At 47.1% G+C, this 15,527-nt stretch overlaps 2 protein-coding genes across 10 annotated transcripts in view; one reads left to right on the top strand and one right to left on the bottom strand.

Annotated features, from left to right (window-relative positions):
* LOC116846028 overlaps nucleotides 1–15,527 on the bottom strand; it is a 117,317-nt gene that overhangs the window by 39,919 nt on the left and 61,871 nt on the right. For both annotated transcript variants that reach the window (XM_032819346.1, XM_032819347.1), the window contains exons 3-4: nucleotides 9,694–9,785; nucleotides 7,359–7,434 (exon numbers count right to left, since the gene is read on the bottom strand). In XM_032819346.1, the coding sequence (XP_032675237.1) occupies nucleotides 7,359–7,434; nucleotides 9,694–9,785 (168 nt within the window). The remainder of the gene's footprint in view (nucleotides 1–7,358; nucleotides 7,435–9,693; nucleotides 9,786–15,527) is intronic.
* Nucleotides 1–15,527, top strand: part of LOC116846027 (RNA-binding protein Musashi homolog Rbp6) — a 220,025-nt gene that overhangs the window by 192,932 nt on the left and 11,566 nt on the right. For 7 of the 8 annotated variants that reach the window (XM_032819341.1, XM_032819338.1, XM_032819342.1 and 4 more), the window contains 2 exons: nucleotides 12,515–12,755; nucleotides 14,821–15,500. In XM_032819341.1, the coding sequence (XP_032675232.1) occupies nucleotides 12,515–12,755; nucleotides 14,821–15,500 (921 nt within the window). The remainder of the gene's footprint in view (nucleotides 1–12,514; nucleotides 12,756–14,820; nucleotides 15,501–15,527) is intronic. The other variant, XM_032819344.1, reaches the window with a different exon arrangement.

Genomic DNA, 15,527 nt, shown 5'->3' with positions numbered 1-15,527 from the left:
CTCTCTCTCTCTCTCTCTCTCTCTCTCTCTCTCTCTCTCTCTCTCTTTCTCCCTCTCTCTCCTTCTTTCAATCCATGTACGCGGCTTGGGATTTTATTGCTCGGCGATATCGCGCACTAGGCTTCTCCGCAATGCTTCGCGTTAAACGTTAGCCCATCGTTACTCCCCTTTACACTTTACGTACGAGTTTCGCTAACGCGCATCTGCAGGAACACGTTGCAGTTCACTGTGAGGGTGCTAATGAATAAAAGATGAACAGCGTCACAGATGCATCCGGGATGCAACTTTTGAATCGCGTTGAACGCGGAGACGTCGGCAGGGAAGACACATCGTAAGACACGATTATAGAAGAATACGTCAACGTGGTCGTGGCAGAATGCTAACGAAAATTGCGACCTCGCGAGAGACGTTGAAAGCGATTCGCGCGGACGTCCGAGTTCGTCGTGCCGCTGTGACTTCCTATTTTGTCTTGGATGAAGCTCGGCCGCGAAAACCCCCGTTCATAGCTCCGTGCTGAAGTCGATTGGAGCATGTGGCAACGATATTTTCGTGTTATTCATAATAGAAGAGCACCATTTCCCGCCTGCCGGATCTAAAACGTGGAAGTGTAATCGATATCTAATATTACCTAACTCGAACGAAGGAGAAACCCTCCGGAATTTCCTCGGTGGAAAGTTCAAAACCCGATCGGCATTGCGGCGGGGGATGCATTTTCAGGCCGACAGCGAGATTATCGCTGGGCGGAGAGACCGACTACTACTGCTCCGTCGTGCTTCGGTTTCACCAGAAACCTGTACCAAGACTCATTGTTTACAGTGTCTGATGAGTTCCTCGGGTGTGCGAGACACTACGTGCAGCTATTCTGAGGCACACACCTCTCGAGCGGGTAAAACAGTCTTCGGGGCAAAAGCAGATGGGCGGCTAAGTTTCGTGGAAAGCACTTCCTCCCATCGAAACTGGAGGCAGGAAGAAACGAGCAACCGAGGCCGAGGGGGAAAAGACAATAAGCCTAGAGAGAGAAGGAGAAAGAGAGAATGCCTCAACGATCGACCTCAACCCAGCGTTAACCTTTTCATCGACCCCATTGTCCTCCGCCCCTTCGCGGCGTCGCTCTAATTTCGCTAATAAGACGAAGATAGAAACAAGGCCCATTCGTCAAACGATCACGCACCGTTATGACCTTCTGTCTGAGCGTGAGCAGGCAGAAGGTGGACAGAAGAGTGAGTTTTCGACACTGTTCAAGCTAGTCGGAAATGTAGAAACGTACTCCATACTGTTGAACGTGTCGCAAAGTAGATCAAAAGATATAATACGACGACCGTGAGCACGAAGCCCTTGAATTCACATTGCGATTCGTCTTACTCTCTTCCCTTTCCTTTCTCTCTCTCTCTCTCTCTCTCTCCCGCGATTCCACGCACGAGACGCCCACCAGCCGGCGAAATTCGTCTCTCGCGCGAAGCCTGTCTATTCCATGATACGAGTATCGATCTCACACCGGAGACGAGCAGACACATCCGACCTCCACCGAAACTATGTTACAATCTACGACCTTCTTCCAGCTCCGACTTTCGATCGGAAGCCCCTTCGTGCGCTCCCGTAATCGATGACAGTCGTCGAGACATTCCGCGACGCTCGAGCGACCGCTCGGTCGGTCGTTCATTCGTTGCTTCGTATGTCGGCGAGGAATCCGCGGCTGGTTGCCCCTTTTGCCCATATCCCGAACGCCCATTAACGCGAATAACACGCGATCGCCGCTCCACGAGACCGAGAGGTCACTGCGCGATGATAACGCGCAGGAATATCCACGGACGCCACGGCCATTTTGCGGGGGTATAGCTTCACACAGCACAGATATGCGTCCCGATAACGGAACGCCTCTGTCATTCTGGGCTCGCCGTGATTCTTTATTCTATCGGCGACGCGCAGACGAGAATATCTCCCCGTATTTGGGGCAATGGAGATGATAGAGTCGTTGCCGCAGCCTACGAAGATGAGGAATTGCACTATCCGCGCCGACGACTTCGGGAGAAACGACGGGCCTGGTGATCGAAGGTAACGAGAGAGTCCTTGAATCGACCACGGTGGAGTCGGAGCAGCCGCGCCTCTCGGAAGCTGCCTTATCGACTGGAAACACACCATTGCCATGGCGCGGTGTGTCCACGTTGGCGGCGGAGGAGAGAGTTCTCGGGGACGAGCGCGCTCGCCCGTCGTCGTCCTCTCGTCCACCTCGTCCGGCACAACAGTCGAGTCGGTGGCGAACGTCGGGCGTTCCCTCCTTGCGTCGTGTTGGTGGAGTCTAAGCCAGACCCAGCGGGAGAAATGCATCGCGCGCGTGACAACGTTCGCGTTGATCCCTCGTCCGTGTCGCCCCACTGGGTCTTTCACCCTCCGTCGGCCCCTTCGATCGACGAGGAACGCGTTCACGGGGAGAGAGAGAGAGAGAGAGAGAGAGAGAGAGAGAAAGACAGAGTAAGCGCGCGCGCGCGGACACCAACTTTTGCTTTTCAACCGGGACACACTTTTCCGTCGCTTCTCCTGGGTTTATCTCCCACATTTCGACGCCGAGGACGATGAGATGCGCTGGTGCGCACGCAAGCGCGGATGATGAAGAGCATGGTGACGTGGTGAGCACCAGGACGAGGACAATGTCCTATCACACCAGTAACTCTTTAAAGGCGTACTGCTGTGACAGGACAATATCCCCGGCCGATGGGCTGATCCGCCGCAGTGTTGTCTTCTATAATCCCTCTCGCAGGCGAAGAACACGGCTCGCTATCAGCTCGCGCGCCTCCCTCTCGTTTCTTCTCCCTGCTGGCCACCCTCGCTGCTCCACCGCGGCAACGACGGCCGTCGAGCGGATCGTCGGCGGCGAACGAGATATGGCGGTCGGCGAAAAATACCCCTTTGCGAAAGCCGTATCATTCGGTCGAGCGTCCCGACGGCACTGCGTCGCTCGGTGGCGGCGGCGCCTCCGCACCCTCTCTCCACCCCCACTAGGACTGGGCTCTTCTACCTACCTTCGAGCCTCCCCCACCGTGGGAGACTCACCCTCTTCGTCTTCGGCATGATCCTCGTCGCGCGTGTGTGCGTACGCATGCGCCCGCTGTGGCTCTCTGGCGGGGTGTGCTTGCGCTCATGTGTACGTGCACGTATACAGCACATATGCGCGGTGGTGGTGAGCCGAGAGGGAGGAACACGAGGGGAACAGGGTGCGGAAGAGAATAGCGCCGAGAGGGGACCGAGTACAACCCCTCGACGTTGCTGGGGGCGGACGCGGAGACTGCTAGGTACTGGGATGTCTAGCGATACTGAAAATACTGAAACTACACACGTTCTCGCCGGTCACCACCCCTCTATCTATCTCTTCTGTGTGCGTTACCCCCTGCCCTCCCTCTCTGCCCCTCCATTCTCTCTTTTGTCTCCCCCTCTCTCCTCTCTCCTCTCTCTCTCTCTCTCTCGTGCTTCCTCCCCCTCTCTGTCTCGCTCTGTCTGTTTCTCTGTCTTTTTACGTTCGTTGTAATATGTGTAAGATGATTGAGGTCATCGGTAGGAGATATTTTATCTCGTTGCGTGTGAGGACATTCGTGAATTCGATAATGTGCGTGCGAGCGAGTCCAGGTCGCGCTCGGTCACGTGCATCACAAGGAGTCGAGAACTGCCTATTCGCCGATGAGGTATCCCGTTCCCAGTGACGATGCAGCTTGTCGATCGTCCGATTAACAATCTGCACGGCGCTGACTTAATCGCTCGTTGGAGCCGCGTCAAACGCCCTTGCTTCTCCTCTATTTAGCAATTTTCATTTAACCCGACGAAATTTCCATTTTCGCGATGTCATCCGAGTGGAAAGATTGAAGATCAAATCTGCAATGAGGGATTAACTCATTAACTGCTATGATTCACACTTGAGGATTTTTCTGCTGTGATGGATTTTCCACTCATCTTTCTGTTTTCGGTCTCTACGTCAGGAAATTCAGGAAAAACTAAGAAAATCGCAGAAAAAAGTTTGGCAGTTAATGGGTTAATGTACGTGGCGCGCGACCAAATAACGAAGGGACGAAGGATCCCAAAGGGACCGGACTGTAACTTTGCGAGGCCGCGGTAAGATGCGGACTAACGTTGAAAATTGAGAGGGATCTGGAAGGATCAATACAGCCGGGCTCGTCGATGAAACCGATACGGTAAATCCCGCCGAATCGACGACGGGACGACGACGAGCTCCCCTTTGGAGTCTTATTTGCACCCGGCAAAAGACCTCTCCTGTGACTCGGCATGAGTGAGCGAGCGAATTCGCGGCTAATATATGCTCCGTCGATCAATCAACGACAAAGAGAAAGAGAGAGAAAGAGGAAGAATTCAAAAATACCGCCAGGGTGAAACCCGATCGCGGAAGAGCCGCGCTCGAAATACCTCGCGGGGCGCGATTGCAGGGAAAATATCCAAGTGTATCTTCGACCTACCCTCGTCCTCGTAACCGGCGGAGGAGTAGTCTGGGAGAACTCGCCGATAGTGACAGTAATGAGCGCGCTGCTCGCGTCGAGAAAAGGGCTGAGGGAGGAACGAGCGGGACAGAGAAAAACAGCTTAACAATCACGACCCCCGCTGAAGAAACGGAATGATTGCGGCGAAGACCGCGATGTGCGTGACGGAAGGCGGGCAAACGAAGATGAAGATGAAGATGAAGAGCGAGAGCCAGCGTCGTCGTCGCCGTCTCTACGTAAGACGTTTCCCTCGCGAGGCCGATCGCGCGCGCGGCTACGAGAGTGGGGTAAGAGATCGCTCGCGAGGGGTGGCCGAGCGGCGGACGGCGGCGAGCAGAGTCACGCGGCAGGGAGGAACGCGGGGAGGGAGGGGGTGTATTGATCCACCAGCTGCGCGTTTCTCGCCCGCCGCGTCCCCACCGCCGCCGTCGTCGTCGTCGTCGTCATCGTCGTCGTCGTCGTCGTCGACGGCGGCGGCGGCGGCGGCGTCGCCGCACCTCGCGCCGCTCCATCCCTCGTCTCCGCCGTCAGCCCCTCGCCGCGCCACTCCCAACCGCCAAACGACTCGCTCGTTTCGCTTCGACCCTCCTGACTCTCCTCGCTTCTCTCTCCGGGACCTTCCGCGCGCGCGCCACCACTCGCCTCATTCCCGCTCCGCTCCGTTCCAAGCCTGCGTTTGCCACCCTCCGTTGCTCCGCACCCACCCCCGCGGCGCCCTTCGCCGCGCATGTCGACCATGCCGCTCGCGGCGATATATCCGAACCGGGCTAACGTGCAAAGCCTCCTGCTATCCCCCGACCGCCCCCGTTTACGACGCACCCCGCCGCCGCCGTCGCCACTACTCTGCCTGCTACCCCCGCGTGCGCGGCAGCGTACGGTACCGCCGTGTGTGTGGTGGTAGTGATGGTGGTGGCGGTAGTGGTGAATGTACGGCGCGTTACGCGCGAATCCTCGGGGAAAAGGCACACCGGCAACGTATATCTCCAGTTAGATATACACGGACGGAACAACCATAGTTTCTCTTAGTTCCGTTCGTATCTCCCGAGTCACATGCGCCTGACGGGGGAGGACGAGACCAGCGGTATTGGTTGGCCTGTGATATGAGATCTCGGACAGATATTTCCGCGAGCGCGGAATGCGGGAATTTCCGCGAACGCGGAATGCGGGAATGCCCGCGTGGGCTGCCTCTCCGCCGTCCTTAGCGCGCGACGCGAGGAATAACGCGAATCGGATGCGTATTCGGCGCGCGTTCATCAGCGTAATCAAACGAGAAACAGTGGGCGGAAGGGAGGGAGAGAGGCGGGGAGGAGGAGAAAAGCGCGCGGGCGCGTCGCCGGTTTTGCGCTCGATCGAAAATTCAATTACTGCGAGGCGTGCGGTGTTCAGGCACCGTGGAACAAATAATTTACAAATTACAACAAGAGAAGCTTTCTATCTCTCTCTTTCCCCCTTCCCCCCCTCTCTCTCTCTCTCTCTCTCTCTCTCTCATACTCTCCAAGTGAGACGTATAACGAGTTTTTAAACACGATACCGCCGGCCGATCGGGCGAAACGCAGTCATAACATGAATTATTTAGCGGCGCCAAATATAACGAACGTAGGCAAGGCAACGATAACGCGATACGCGATAAATCGATATAATTGTAAAAATAATTAATGGAGGTTAAGGACGATAAAAATACCGGCGCTACCCTCGCTAGAAAAAAAAAAAGCAAAGACAACATACGCGTATCATTCACTCAAAATATACAACAGAGACATACGTACTGCGTTCAACTAAGTGTTGAACTTGTTTTGAATATTTTATAAACTTATGAATCTGCAAATTTATCATGAGAGTTTATCGTAAGTGTCAGATTTAATCAAAATGCATTCTGTATTCTAGCATGTCTACGTTTCGATCAAGAGTATTAAATCAAAACAAATAAATAAGAACTGACTTTGAGATTGAAAGTAAACAAAAATTTTTGAAAAGCCTATACGTTAGCTTAAAACACGCTTCAATTACTTTTGGTAAATAATCACAAATATAGATCAGAAAGATATTAACAAAGAGTTTTTGTTTGTATATAACAAAAGTTTTTGTTAATATCTTTCTAATTTATATTTACCATTTCTATCATACACATATACACAAAAGTAAAGTAAATAAAATGTATTTTATCCAATGCACAGGTTTTATAGACTTTTTATCATCACTTTTTTTTTAATTGAAACATTTGGTCTGTTTGCTACATAGAGTCGAACTAGCTTTCTCTTCGATAAAGTTTCGTAATATTCTTTCTTCTTTTAATATGTTGTAGGCGATAAGCATCCAATCTTTTAATTTGAACGACCCCACCGTTTCGCGCCCGTCATTTATGTTTCGTCGCTCGACGTGACTCTGACGCGACCTGTAGGATACGACGGAGAACTGTCTCGAAGGGACGAGAGAGGTAAAAAGAAGCGCGTGGACAGTCAGTCAGTCGTCGCATGTTGGCCAGAGGGAGGATACGCAGAATAAAAGAATTGAAACTGATCAGTATCAAGTGTCTGTCTAAGAGAAAACCCGACTCATCTTGGTCTACGTGGAGGAAGAAGGAGGGAGAAGTAGGCTTTCTCCTACAATGCTAATGAGCTTTTTCAAAATTTGTGATGAGCATATTTGAAGACTATCATGAAGGAAGTATTCTTTCTTAAAGATAACCATTATTTAAAAATACGAAAATAAACGGAGTAATCGCTTTTTCCTCAGCAGCGCGGAATTATATTTTTCTATGTGTGATTGCGCTTGGTGAATTGTTCTAACCAAGAGCTTTCGCAACACGCTCGCGTGCGAAGTGGAATCTCCTTAATCTACGATTTTCGCGAGTCTCTAAGCGAGCATCTGGCAGCGACTCACCTTCAACGAACGTGGTTTTCTCAGGTCGAAGAATCGCGGCACGGATGGAATCTCGAACCTCTGATAATCGGTCAGCCTGAAAGACGACGATATTTCGTTTCTCGACTACTGTTAAGCTAGCTAGCCCTCCCCTCCCCCCCTCCAATCTCACCGGTGGAAAATTCACCTAGAAAAATAGGAATATTATATACGGCCTCCAAAGGAGCTTCTTCTAAAACCAAGAGGAAAACGCCCAAAAGAAGAATTTCCAGTTGCAAATTCCTATTTTCTGCAACCCCATATTTTAAGTAAACACTTTCATCGAAAGTGTATTCCTCTTCTAATAAAATTATTATTAATCTAGGAGAAGTGATTAGAAGTTTCAAGGTACATTTCTTATTTTAAACTGTCTCTTGTTACAAAACTGACACTTGTAGAGCTCGTTATTTTTGCAAAGATTGGACAAGATTCTAGACTACAAGAATATATAGTTATATCGGAAAAATAAAATATATCCTGCTCTCTCTCTTTCTCTCTCTCATAAAATAAAATAACGAAAATCATAGTTATTGACACTTTTATCACAGTGATTAGCACTTATTAGAGTGTTATGTATTATCATTAGAGTGTATGTTAAATAAAGAAATATGTCACAATTCAGAGTTAGTGACCGAAACTCAATATTTAAAACTTCCTAGGACACTCTGATAAACAATTTATTAGATTAATGCACTATCCACACGCTTCAGTACATTGGCGGCCTCTGATTGCAATCTAAAGAGTTAATCAACATTGCAACTTTACCGATTGTTCTTCAATAAATTTTCATCTTTATTATCAACAACTGCATGTTTGATGATAGTAGTCTATTTTATATTTAAATGTACCGATATGTTAATCACTGCCAATTACTCTGTACACAGGATTGCATATATACCTAGCCATTCCCTAGCCATATATATATATATATGTTTTATATATATATATATATATATACATATATATATATATATACATATGTATGTATGTATGTATGTATGTAACCTAATCGAAAGTTACTAAAAATTGTCGACCTAATGCATTCGTTTCTAAATAGTCAAGGATCGTGACTGTTGATTATTCGAAAAAACTGCAACAATGTTAAGCAGCTGTGACACTTGGACAGCTAATAATAGATTAATATAATGTTTTGTTTATAGTTGCGGTTATTCATTCACATATTACGCGTAATCATGCCATTATTAATAGTAACACAATCATAAAACATGGATAACGATAAAAACACAATGTTCGCTATCTTATATTCCTGAAAAGGTACAATTTAAAGGCAAGTAATATTCTGCAATATTCTTCGCACTCAAGAGACGACATAATCTGCGCGCGCGTTTGAGAAATATAATAAATATATTTCTACGTGTAATAATAATAATAATTAACAGTCACGACCTTTGATTATCTAGAAACGAGTTGTTAGGTTGAAAATTTTTAGTAACTCAATTAAGATATGACTGAGGAATGGCTAGGAATATAAATTCTCTGTATCTCAATTTGCCCACTAAATATTATTCCAACTCTTTCGAAATCAAGAGGAATGTGTTCACTCAAAACAGAATGCTCTTATCGGAAGAAACTTCCATCAAGAACAAGCACTATGAATGAAAGACGAAATTCCTCTTGCTTTAAGAATATTGCGCACAGAGTATTTATTCTTCCGGTTTCAGAGGAATCTTCTCGAGGCTGTACATCAGAGGATCTCCACGAAAGATTATATTTTTCGGGCTGCTTAATTCTGTAATTAATAAAACTTCGAGTTTCGCTGGTAGGGCGGCCAAGATTAATAGAAGTTATTGTTTCTCGTCGAACAACTCATCTCACTCTCTGACGGGGCGTCTCATACGAGGATCCGTCGCGGTTCGAGCGGGAAACGTTGCTCCTTCTCATTATGCTCCCCCGTAATCGGCCGCCCGTTTATCGCCACGATAAAATCGGCCACGCGGGGACGGGGTCGAGTCCGTAACACGGCATAAGTAAAAGTTCCTCGTAAGCGAACGTAAAACGCGCAGTGCCAAGGCCGTGCCTGCTTGAGCAGACACAGTGACCTTAACACATCGCGTTATACATAGAATGCATGTTGCCCGCAGAAATAGACCGGCCGCGCTATTTTCCGTGCGAAGTTTCAGGGCGTGCGCTGACGCGCGGCCGTTTTGCGAAATGACGTATTATTTTTACACCTCGTCGTCGCGAGAGAGAGAGAGGGAGAGAGGGTGGGAGGGGCAGGACTTACTGTGCACAATTTTTTTATTTTTCACTCTCGCGTCTGTCTGAGGACGCGATGTGAGAAGTCGCAGTTACTTACTGCACGTCGATCGTGGTGACGAATAGTCGATGGCAGGCTATGAACGGTATGGCGATCATCATGCAAGCGTGCAGGACGGCAAGTGGTATCAGCTGAAACGGAAAAAAGAAATATATGAAACATCGCACTTAATAAAAAGCCAACGATATTCGCGCTGTTTATCGCCGCTTATACACACACGCTCCCTTCCGTGGAATAGTTGCACGGAGATAAGTAAAAAATTATTGCAACTGTCGTAGTGCTGCTGGCGCGCACGTACGCTTAGCGTGAATGAACCGTTATTGTTAACAAAGCGAGTGCTGCGATCGATCGTAAATCCGACCGTATCGCAGACTGCTAAATTATGTAAATATACGCGGAAAAAGGAATTTAACCGGCGAATCATGCACGTTAATCAGAACTTGCGACTGTTCTACTTGAGGCAGTTGCAAGTTCCGGTTGAGGAGACGCCATATTTGAACTTTACAGAGAGATATAGCATTGACTTTCTTTCGCAAAGTTCACGTCCTAGTGGCTGCACAGAATTACAAATGCTCTTGCACAATGAAAGTACATCGGAAAAATGAGTCGGAGCATTGTTCAATGTATGACGAGAACGGTAAAAAATTTTTAAATCGACATCTAGAGCTGTCGGTTGCGGTAAATAGTTACTTCATACAAGAGTTCTGTAGCTTGTGCTTGTACCACACGTATGTTTGCTCCACTGAGGAAAACTTCAAGGAACATTTCTGTATCTTCACAACTGCATGTGGAAGCTCACAGGTATAGGAAAAGTTTGCAGAAAGATATTCTACATATGCGTGGTTATATGCTTTCTGTTAGAATGATAAAACAAAGCGGCACATATTTATGTAAGGTCTGTATGTACAGGAAACGCGAAAAGTGTTTCCACCACCGCGGTTGTGATGAATTTTCATTCAATATTTCGGACATCTCGCTGAGAGATATACACCACGATGTTGGCGGAATAAGGGTCTTATGTCGTATCAGAGGGATTTCGAGAAGACAGAAAGAAAAACAGAGACTTGAAAGTGTCGGAGAGTCATGTGTCTTATGGACGGCTTTGAAACATGTATCTTCATTTGGCGCGACTGCTTCCTACGAGTCGCACACGCGAGAGGATGTAAAATATATTTCAGACGAAAACAATGTTGGGAGGATATAATTAATAAAAGCACATCAAGATATACGCAAATATATACATACAGAAAATTTTATAGTAAAAATTACTATAGAATGTAAACGAAAAATAGATCGATATTATGCTGTAATTTATCATCGTTTCATTTCACATTTATTTATTTTTTTTATTTATTTATTTATTTTTTTAGGAGCTGAGAGAAAAAGTATCTAATAAGAATTATTTATACTCGGTGGAGGTGCTCTATAATAACATATTTATTTAAATTTTATAGTATAAAATATTTTTCAAATAACAAATTTATATTTTCAATTAAACCTTAGCTTTCCGTGAAAGTAATTGTTTATTCTATTTAAATAAAAGAATTTCAATTCAAAAAAGTAAATATGTTATTGGTATCGCACAATTGGCATATTGCCACGCGCACAATCATGCAGTAATTTTCTTTAATTAATAACCAAAGATCCACGTGGTAATTTGCTAAATGGTAAAGAACTTTTTTGTTTAGTTTGACCTAAAGTACAAGCACATGACGGTAAATGGACAACTCATCTACCATATTATGTGTGTAATCATTTGCCAATCCTCTTTAATTGATAACTCAAGACTATATATGGTTCTTTGCGAAACGGTAGAGGAGTTTTGTGCTCCATTTGATACATTTTATCAAACTAGAACACCACATAACGCGCGCGCCACTTTAGCCTTTTCGTTGTACTATTTACAATTATATCACAATACTCGTTTTTACAAATTATATTCCCAGCAAACACAATGTTACATGTAACGTACATGTTAGTTGTAATTTCCTATTCAACAGTGTAACTGTTATATAACACGTATATTATATAAGTTATATTGTTTGTTGAGTAAGAAATTATTAACATGTATGTTACATGTAACATTGTGTTTGCTGAGATTACAATAAATATCAAATTCATATAATGCGAACAACACAACCCGATCCGTCACACGCATCTGACAGTTGTAAGCAGATTGAACCTAGCATATCTCGATCGAGCCAATCGAGACAGTCGGGACGGCCAATAATTAAAGAAGATTATTGCACGATTTTGCGTGATAATGCATTCATCTTCTTTAATTAATAATTAAAAATCTATGTGATTATTTGCAAAATGGTAAAGGACTTTTTTGTTCAATTTGACCTAAAATATAAGTACACTACGGCAGTCGTCGCTATTATAACTCATTTGCCATATCCTGCATGATCATTCACAAATTTTCTACAATTAATATTTCGATAATTATTGCGAGTATCGCAAAACGGCATAGGACTTTTATGTTCACCTCAACCTGTTCTAGGTCCTCACAAAATGCCCGAAAGAGAGTGTAAGACACCCTGTATGTGTGTGTGTGTGTATTAATTTAATATTTGTATAATAATATTTTCTTTTTAATATTATATTGCATATATTTTGTTATGTTTTTGTTTGTTTGTTATATCTGCGTGAAATAATATTATTATATAAAATAGCAGCATTTCTCTCTCCATGTTTTATATATCATATAAAAATATATGAATTACACATTTTCTTTTTTTCGAATTTTTATAAATAACAGATCCAATAAGGAGATACGTCATGTGGACCCTTATTCGCGCCTCGACGGCCGACTTTGTTTATCGCGCCTTTAACAATGATTGCGCTGGTTTGTTTGCAGCGCCGGCATGGAGGCAGCAAACGGCGCGATCGAGCACGACTTCCACAACACGTTGATGCCGATAAACGGTAGCCACTCGGGCAGCTCTGGCAGGAGTACGCCGAACGGCGGCGACCCGGCACCGGGGAAGCTCTTCGTGGGCGGCCTCTCTTGGCAGACCAGCAGCGAGAAATTGAAGGAGTACTTCGGCATGTTCGGCACCGTCACCGACGTCCTCATCATGAAGGATCCGGTTACGCAGGTCGGTCTACCTGGGTCTATAACTCTCGGCTTGTTCTGCCCGATCAATTACGGTTATTATTCATTATACGAGGCTGTTCGCGCGCGCGCGAGTACGCCGCTTCGTTCGCCAGCTGTCGCCGATGATCGACGATCGAGGCCACCCAGTGAATTACGCACGAGCGATCGATCTACTCCCGGTTAACACGCTTATCGGTTGCATTCGAGGGGGACACGAATATTACGTAAAGAACAGAGTCGCGTCTCTGGCTGCTTTTCTTTTCTTTTTATCACTTGAGGGGCAATCAGTGAAAGTCAGCGTCTCGAGCGCGCGGAGTTCGTTCGATATCTTTCAATGTCGCATCGCACCTGGAAACGTTGCATCGTTCGTGACGAAGCGGACTTCCCACAAATGTTCAACAGATGGAAGCCGAACGGATTTATCGTCGGGTAGTTAGGGCAGAACGCGGCCTCCGCGATAATGAAGCGCGCGTTATCCGCGGCGGGAACAGTCTCGTACATGTAAAAACGTTGCCCACGCGTTTCCAAGCCGCGTTTCGTTTCATGTCGCGCCATGTGATTCGGTGTAACGTGTACTTGTCTTTTTTTTCGGCCGACCCTGACCACACACACAGTAAATCTCCCGCGTAAATATGAATGAAGCGAATCGGGGTCGGCCGCGAGAGGAAGAAGAAGCCGCGGAAAGACAAAAAAATAAAAAAAAAAAAAAAGAAAAAAGAGAAAGAGGTTCACCTCGACAGGATTCGATGCACCAGATTCTCTCCTTCCACTTTTGCACGAAACTATATACGTAGTAGACCGTAGTAGAACAGAAGTTGTACTAATCGGTGTAATTAATTTTGCTGATAAAAGTATCAAGACAAGTAGATTGTATTAGGTATTAATCGCATTAATCGCATCAGAGAGAAGGTGGGAGAGGCGCAGTTTTTTCTTTGTCTTTTTTTCTCTTGGTCGGATGACGCGGGCGCAAAAAAGAGAGAGAGCGAGAGAGCGCCCCGCGCGGGTTGGGAATCGTAGAGTCGCGCGTGTGTACGTGGGGGGTGGGGACAGACGTAATATAATCACATATATATATATATTTATATATATATCAGTAGCTCTCCTATATATATATATATAACGTTCGTAATGGATTTGAGTCTTATTCGCAGTCTTTGTTTCACGTAACATTAGAATGTTTGTCTTTATAAACATTGGCTTGGACAGTCTTGCATGCAAATGGTAGTTTGGTAGCACTAGTTAACCGTTCATAACAAAGAGCTACGAGGATCACAGACGGCAGGGTTTTCTTCGTTGGTGGTTTTTTTTTTTTTCTTTTTTTTTCTCTCGTGAAAGATCACTTTGCGATGGGTACGATGATTTTGCGATGATAACGGAGCGTTCTCACGTATGCAAACGGCCCGCGACTGCTACGATAGGCGACGACGAGAAAAGGGATCAGTTTTCGTGATTCTCGGGTGAGTCGGGCGCGCGCGACAATCGAAAAAAAGAAAAGGAACAAAATTATCACAATATCGTAATACGTATACGCAGGCGATCTTCGTCGCGGTGTGTCGCGCGGCTCGATCGACTCTTTCGCTCGCATTCACGTGCGATGAATCGCAATCGGCTTGGCTATCCAATGTTTCCGGATACACGAGAAATTTTCGAAGCCTTCGGTGTCTTTGGTCGTGAAAACTGGTCCTGAACATCGGTCTTGTTCAACCGAGCGGAGGCGAACAATCCCGGTTGATCCCTCGATCACGTCACAAAAATATATCTCGGACGTCGGAGAGCATTGATCGCGCGAAAGAGAAACAGAGAGAGAGAGAGAGAACGAAAGAGAGAGAGCGAGAGAGATAGAAGAGCGAGAAAACGGAAAAAAGAACGGAACGATAGCAAAAGAGAGATAGAGAGAGAAAGGAAGGAAGAGAGAGAGAGAGAGAGAGATAGAGAGAGAGAGAGAGAAAGACAGAGATAGAAAAAGCGAGAGAGACATAAAAAAGAAAAATCGTACGGAAAAGGTGCGAAATGCAAGTAAGATGGTCCATGTGCATCGTGCCGGTTCTGGCATTGTTCGGTTACAGCGTAGCCGCGGTTTCGGCTTCATCACGTTCGCCGAGCCCGGCAGTGTCGACAAAGTCCTCAAGTGTCCCATCCACACCCTGGATGGCAAGAAGATCGATCCGAAGCACGCCACCCCGAAAAACCGCGCGAAACAGGCCAATCGCACCAAGAAGATCTTCGTAGGTGGTGTCAGCCAGGACACCAGCAGCGACGAGGTGAAGGCCTACTTCAATCAGTTCGGCAAAGTGGAGGAGACGGTGATGCTGATGGATCAGCAGACGAAGCGCCATCGCGGCTTCGGCTTCGTCACGTTCGAGAACGAGGACGTGGTGGACCGGGTCTGCGAGATACACTTCCACACAATCAAGAACAAGAAGGTCGAGTGCAAGAAGGCGCAGCCGAAGGAGGCGGTGCAGCCCTCGGCGCTCGCCCTCGGCAAGAGGGTAGTGCTGGGCGCGCTCGGCGTGCGGCTCGCGCCGCAGCCGCCGTTGCCGGTCGCGGCGGCCTCGCAGATCGTAGCCGCGCAGGCTCAGGCCCAGGTGCAGGCGGCCGCGGCCGCGGCGGCGGCGGCGCAGGTGCAGAACGCGGTGGCCGGCTACAGCAAGCTGTTCGCCGGCGGTTATCCGGCGCTCTCGGCGTATCGATACGCGCCGTATCCGATACCGGCGGCGGCGGTCGCCGCCGCCGCCGCCGCGGGGCCGACACCCGCACCGGCACCACCCGCCGC

Source organism: Odontomachus brunneus, unplaced genomic scaffold, assembly GCF_010583005.1.
Source record: "Odontomachus brunneus isolate Ranch 3 - 2012 unplaced genomic scaffold, Obru_v1 Obru_scaffold_060, whole genome shotgun sequence".
Lineage (NCBI taxonomy): Eukaryota > Metazoa > Arthropoda > Insecta > Hymenoptera > Formicidae > Odontomachus > Odontomachus brunneus.
Note: the sequence above shows the minus strand (reverse complement) of the source record. Positions and strands in the feature narration are given on the sequence as shown.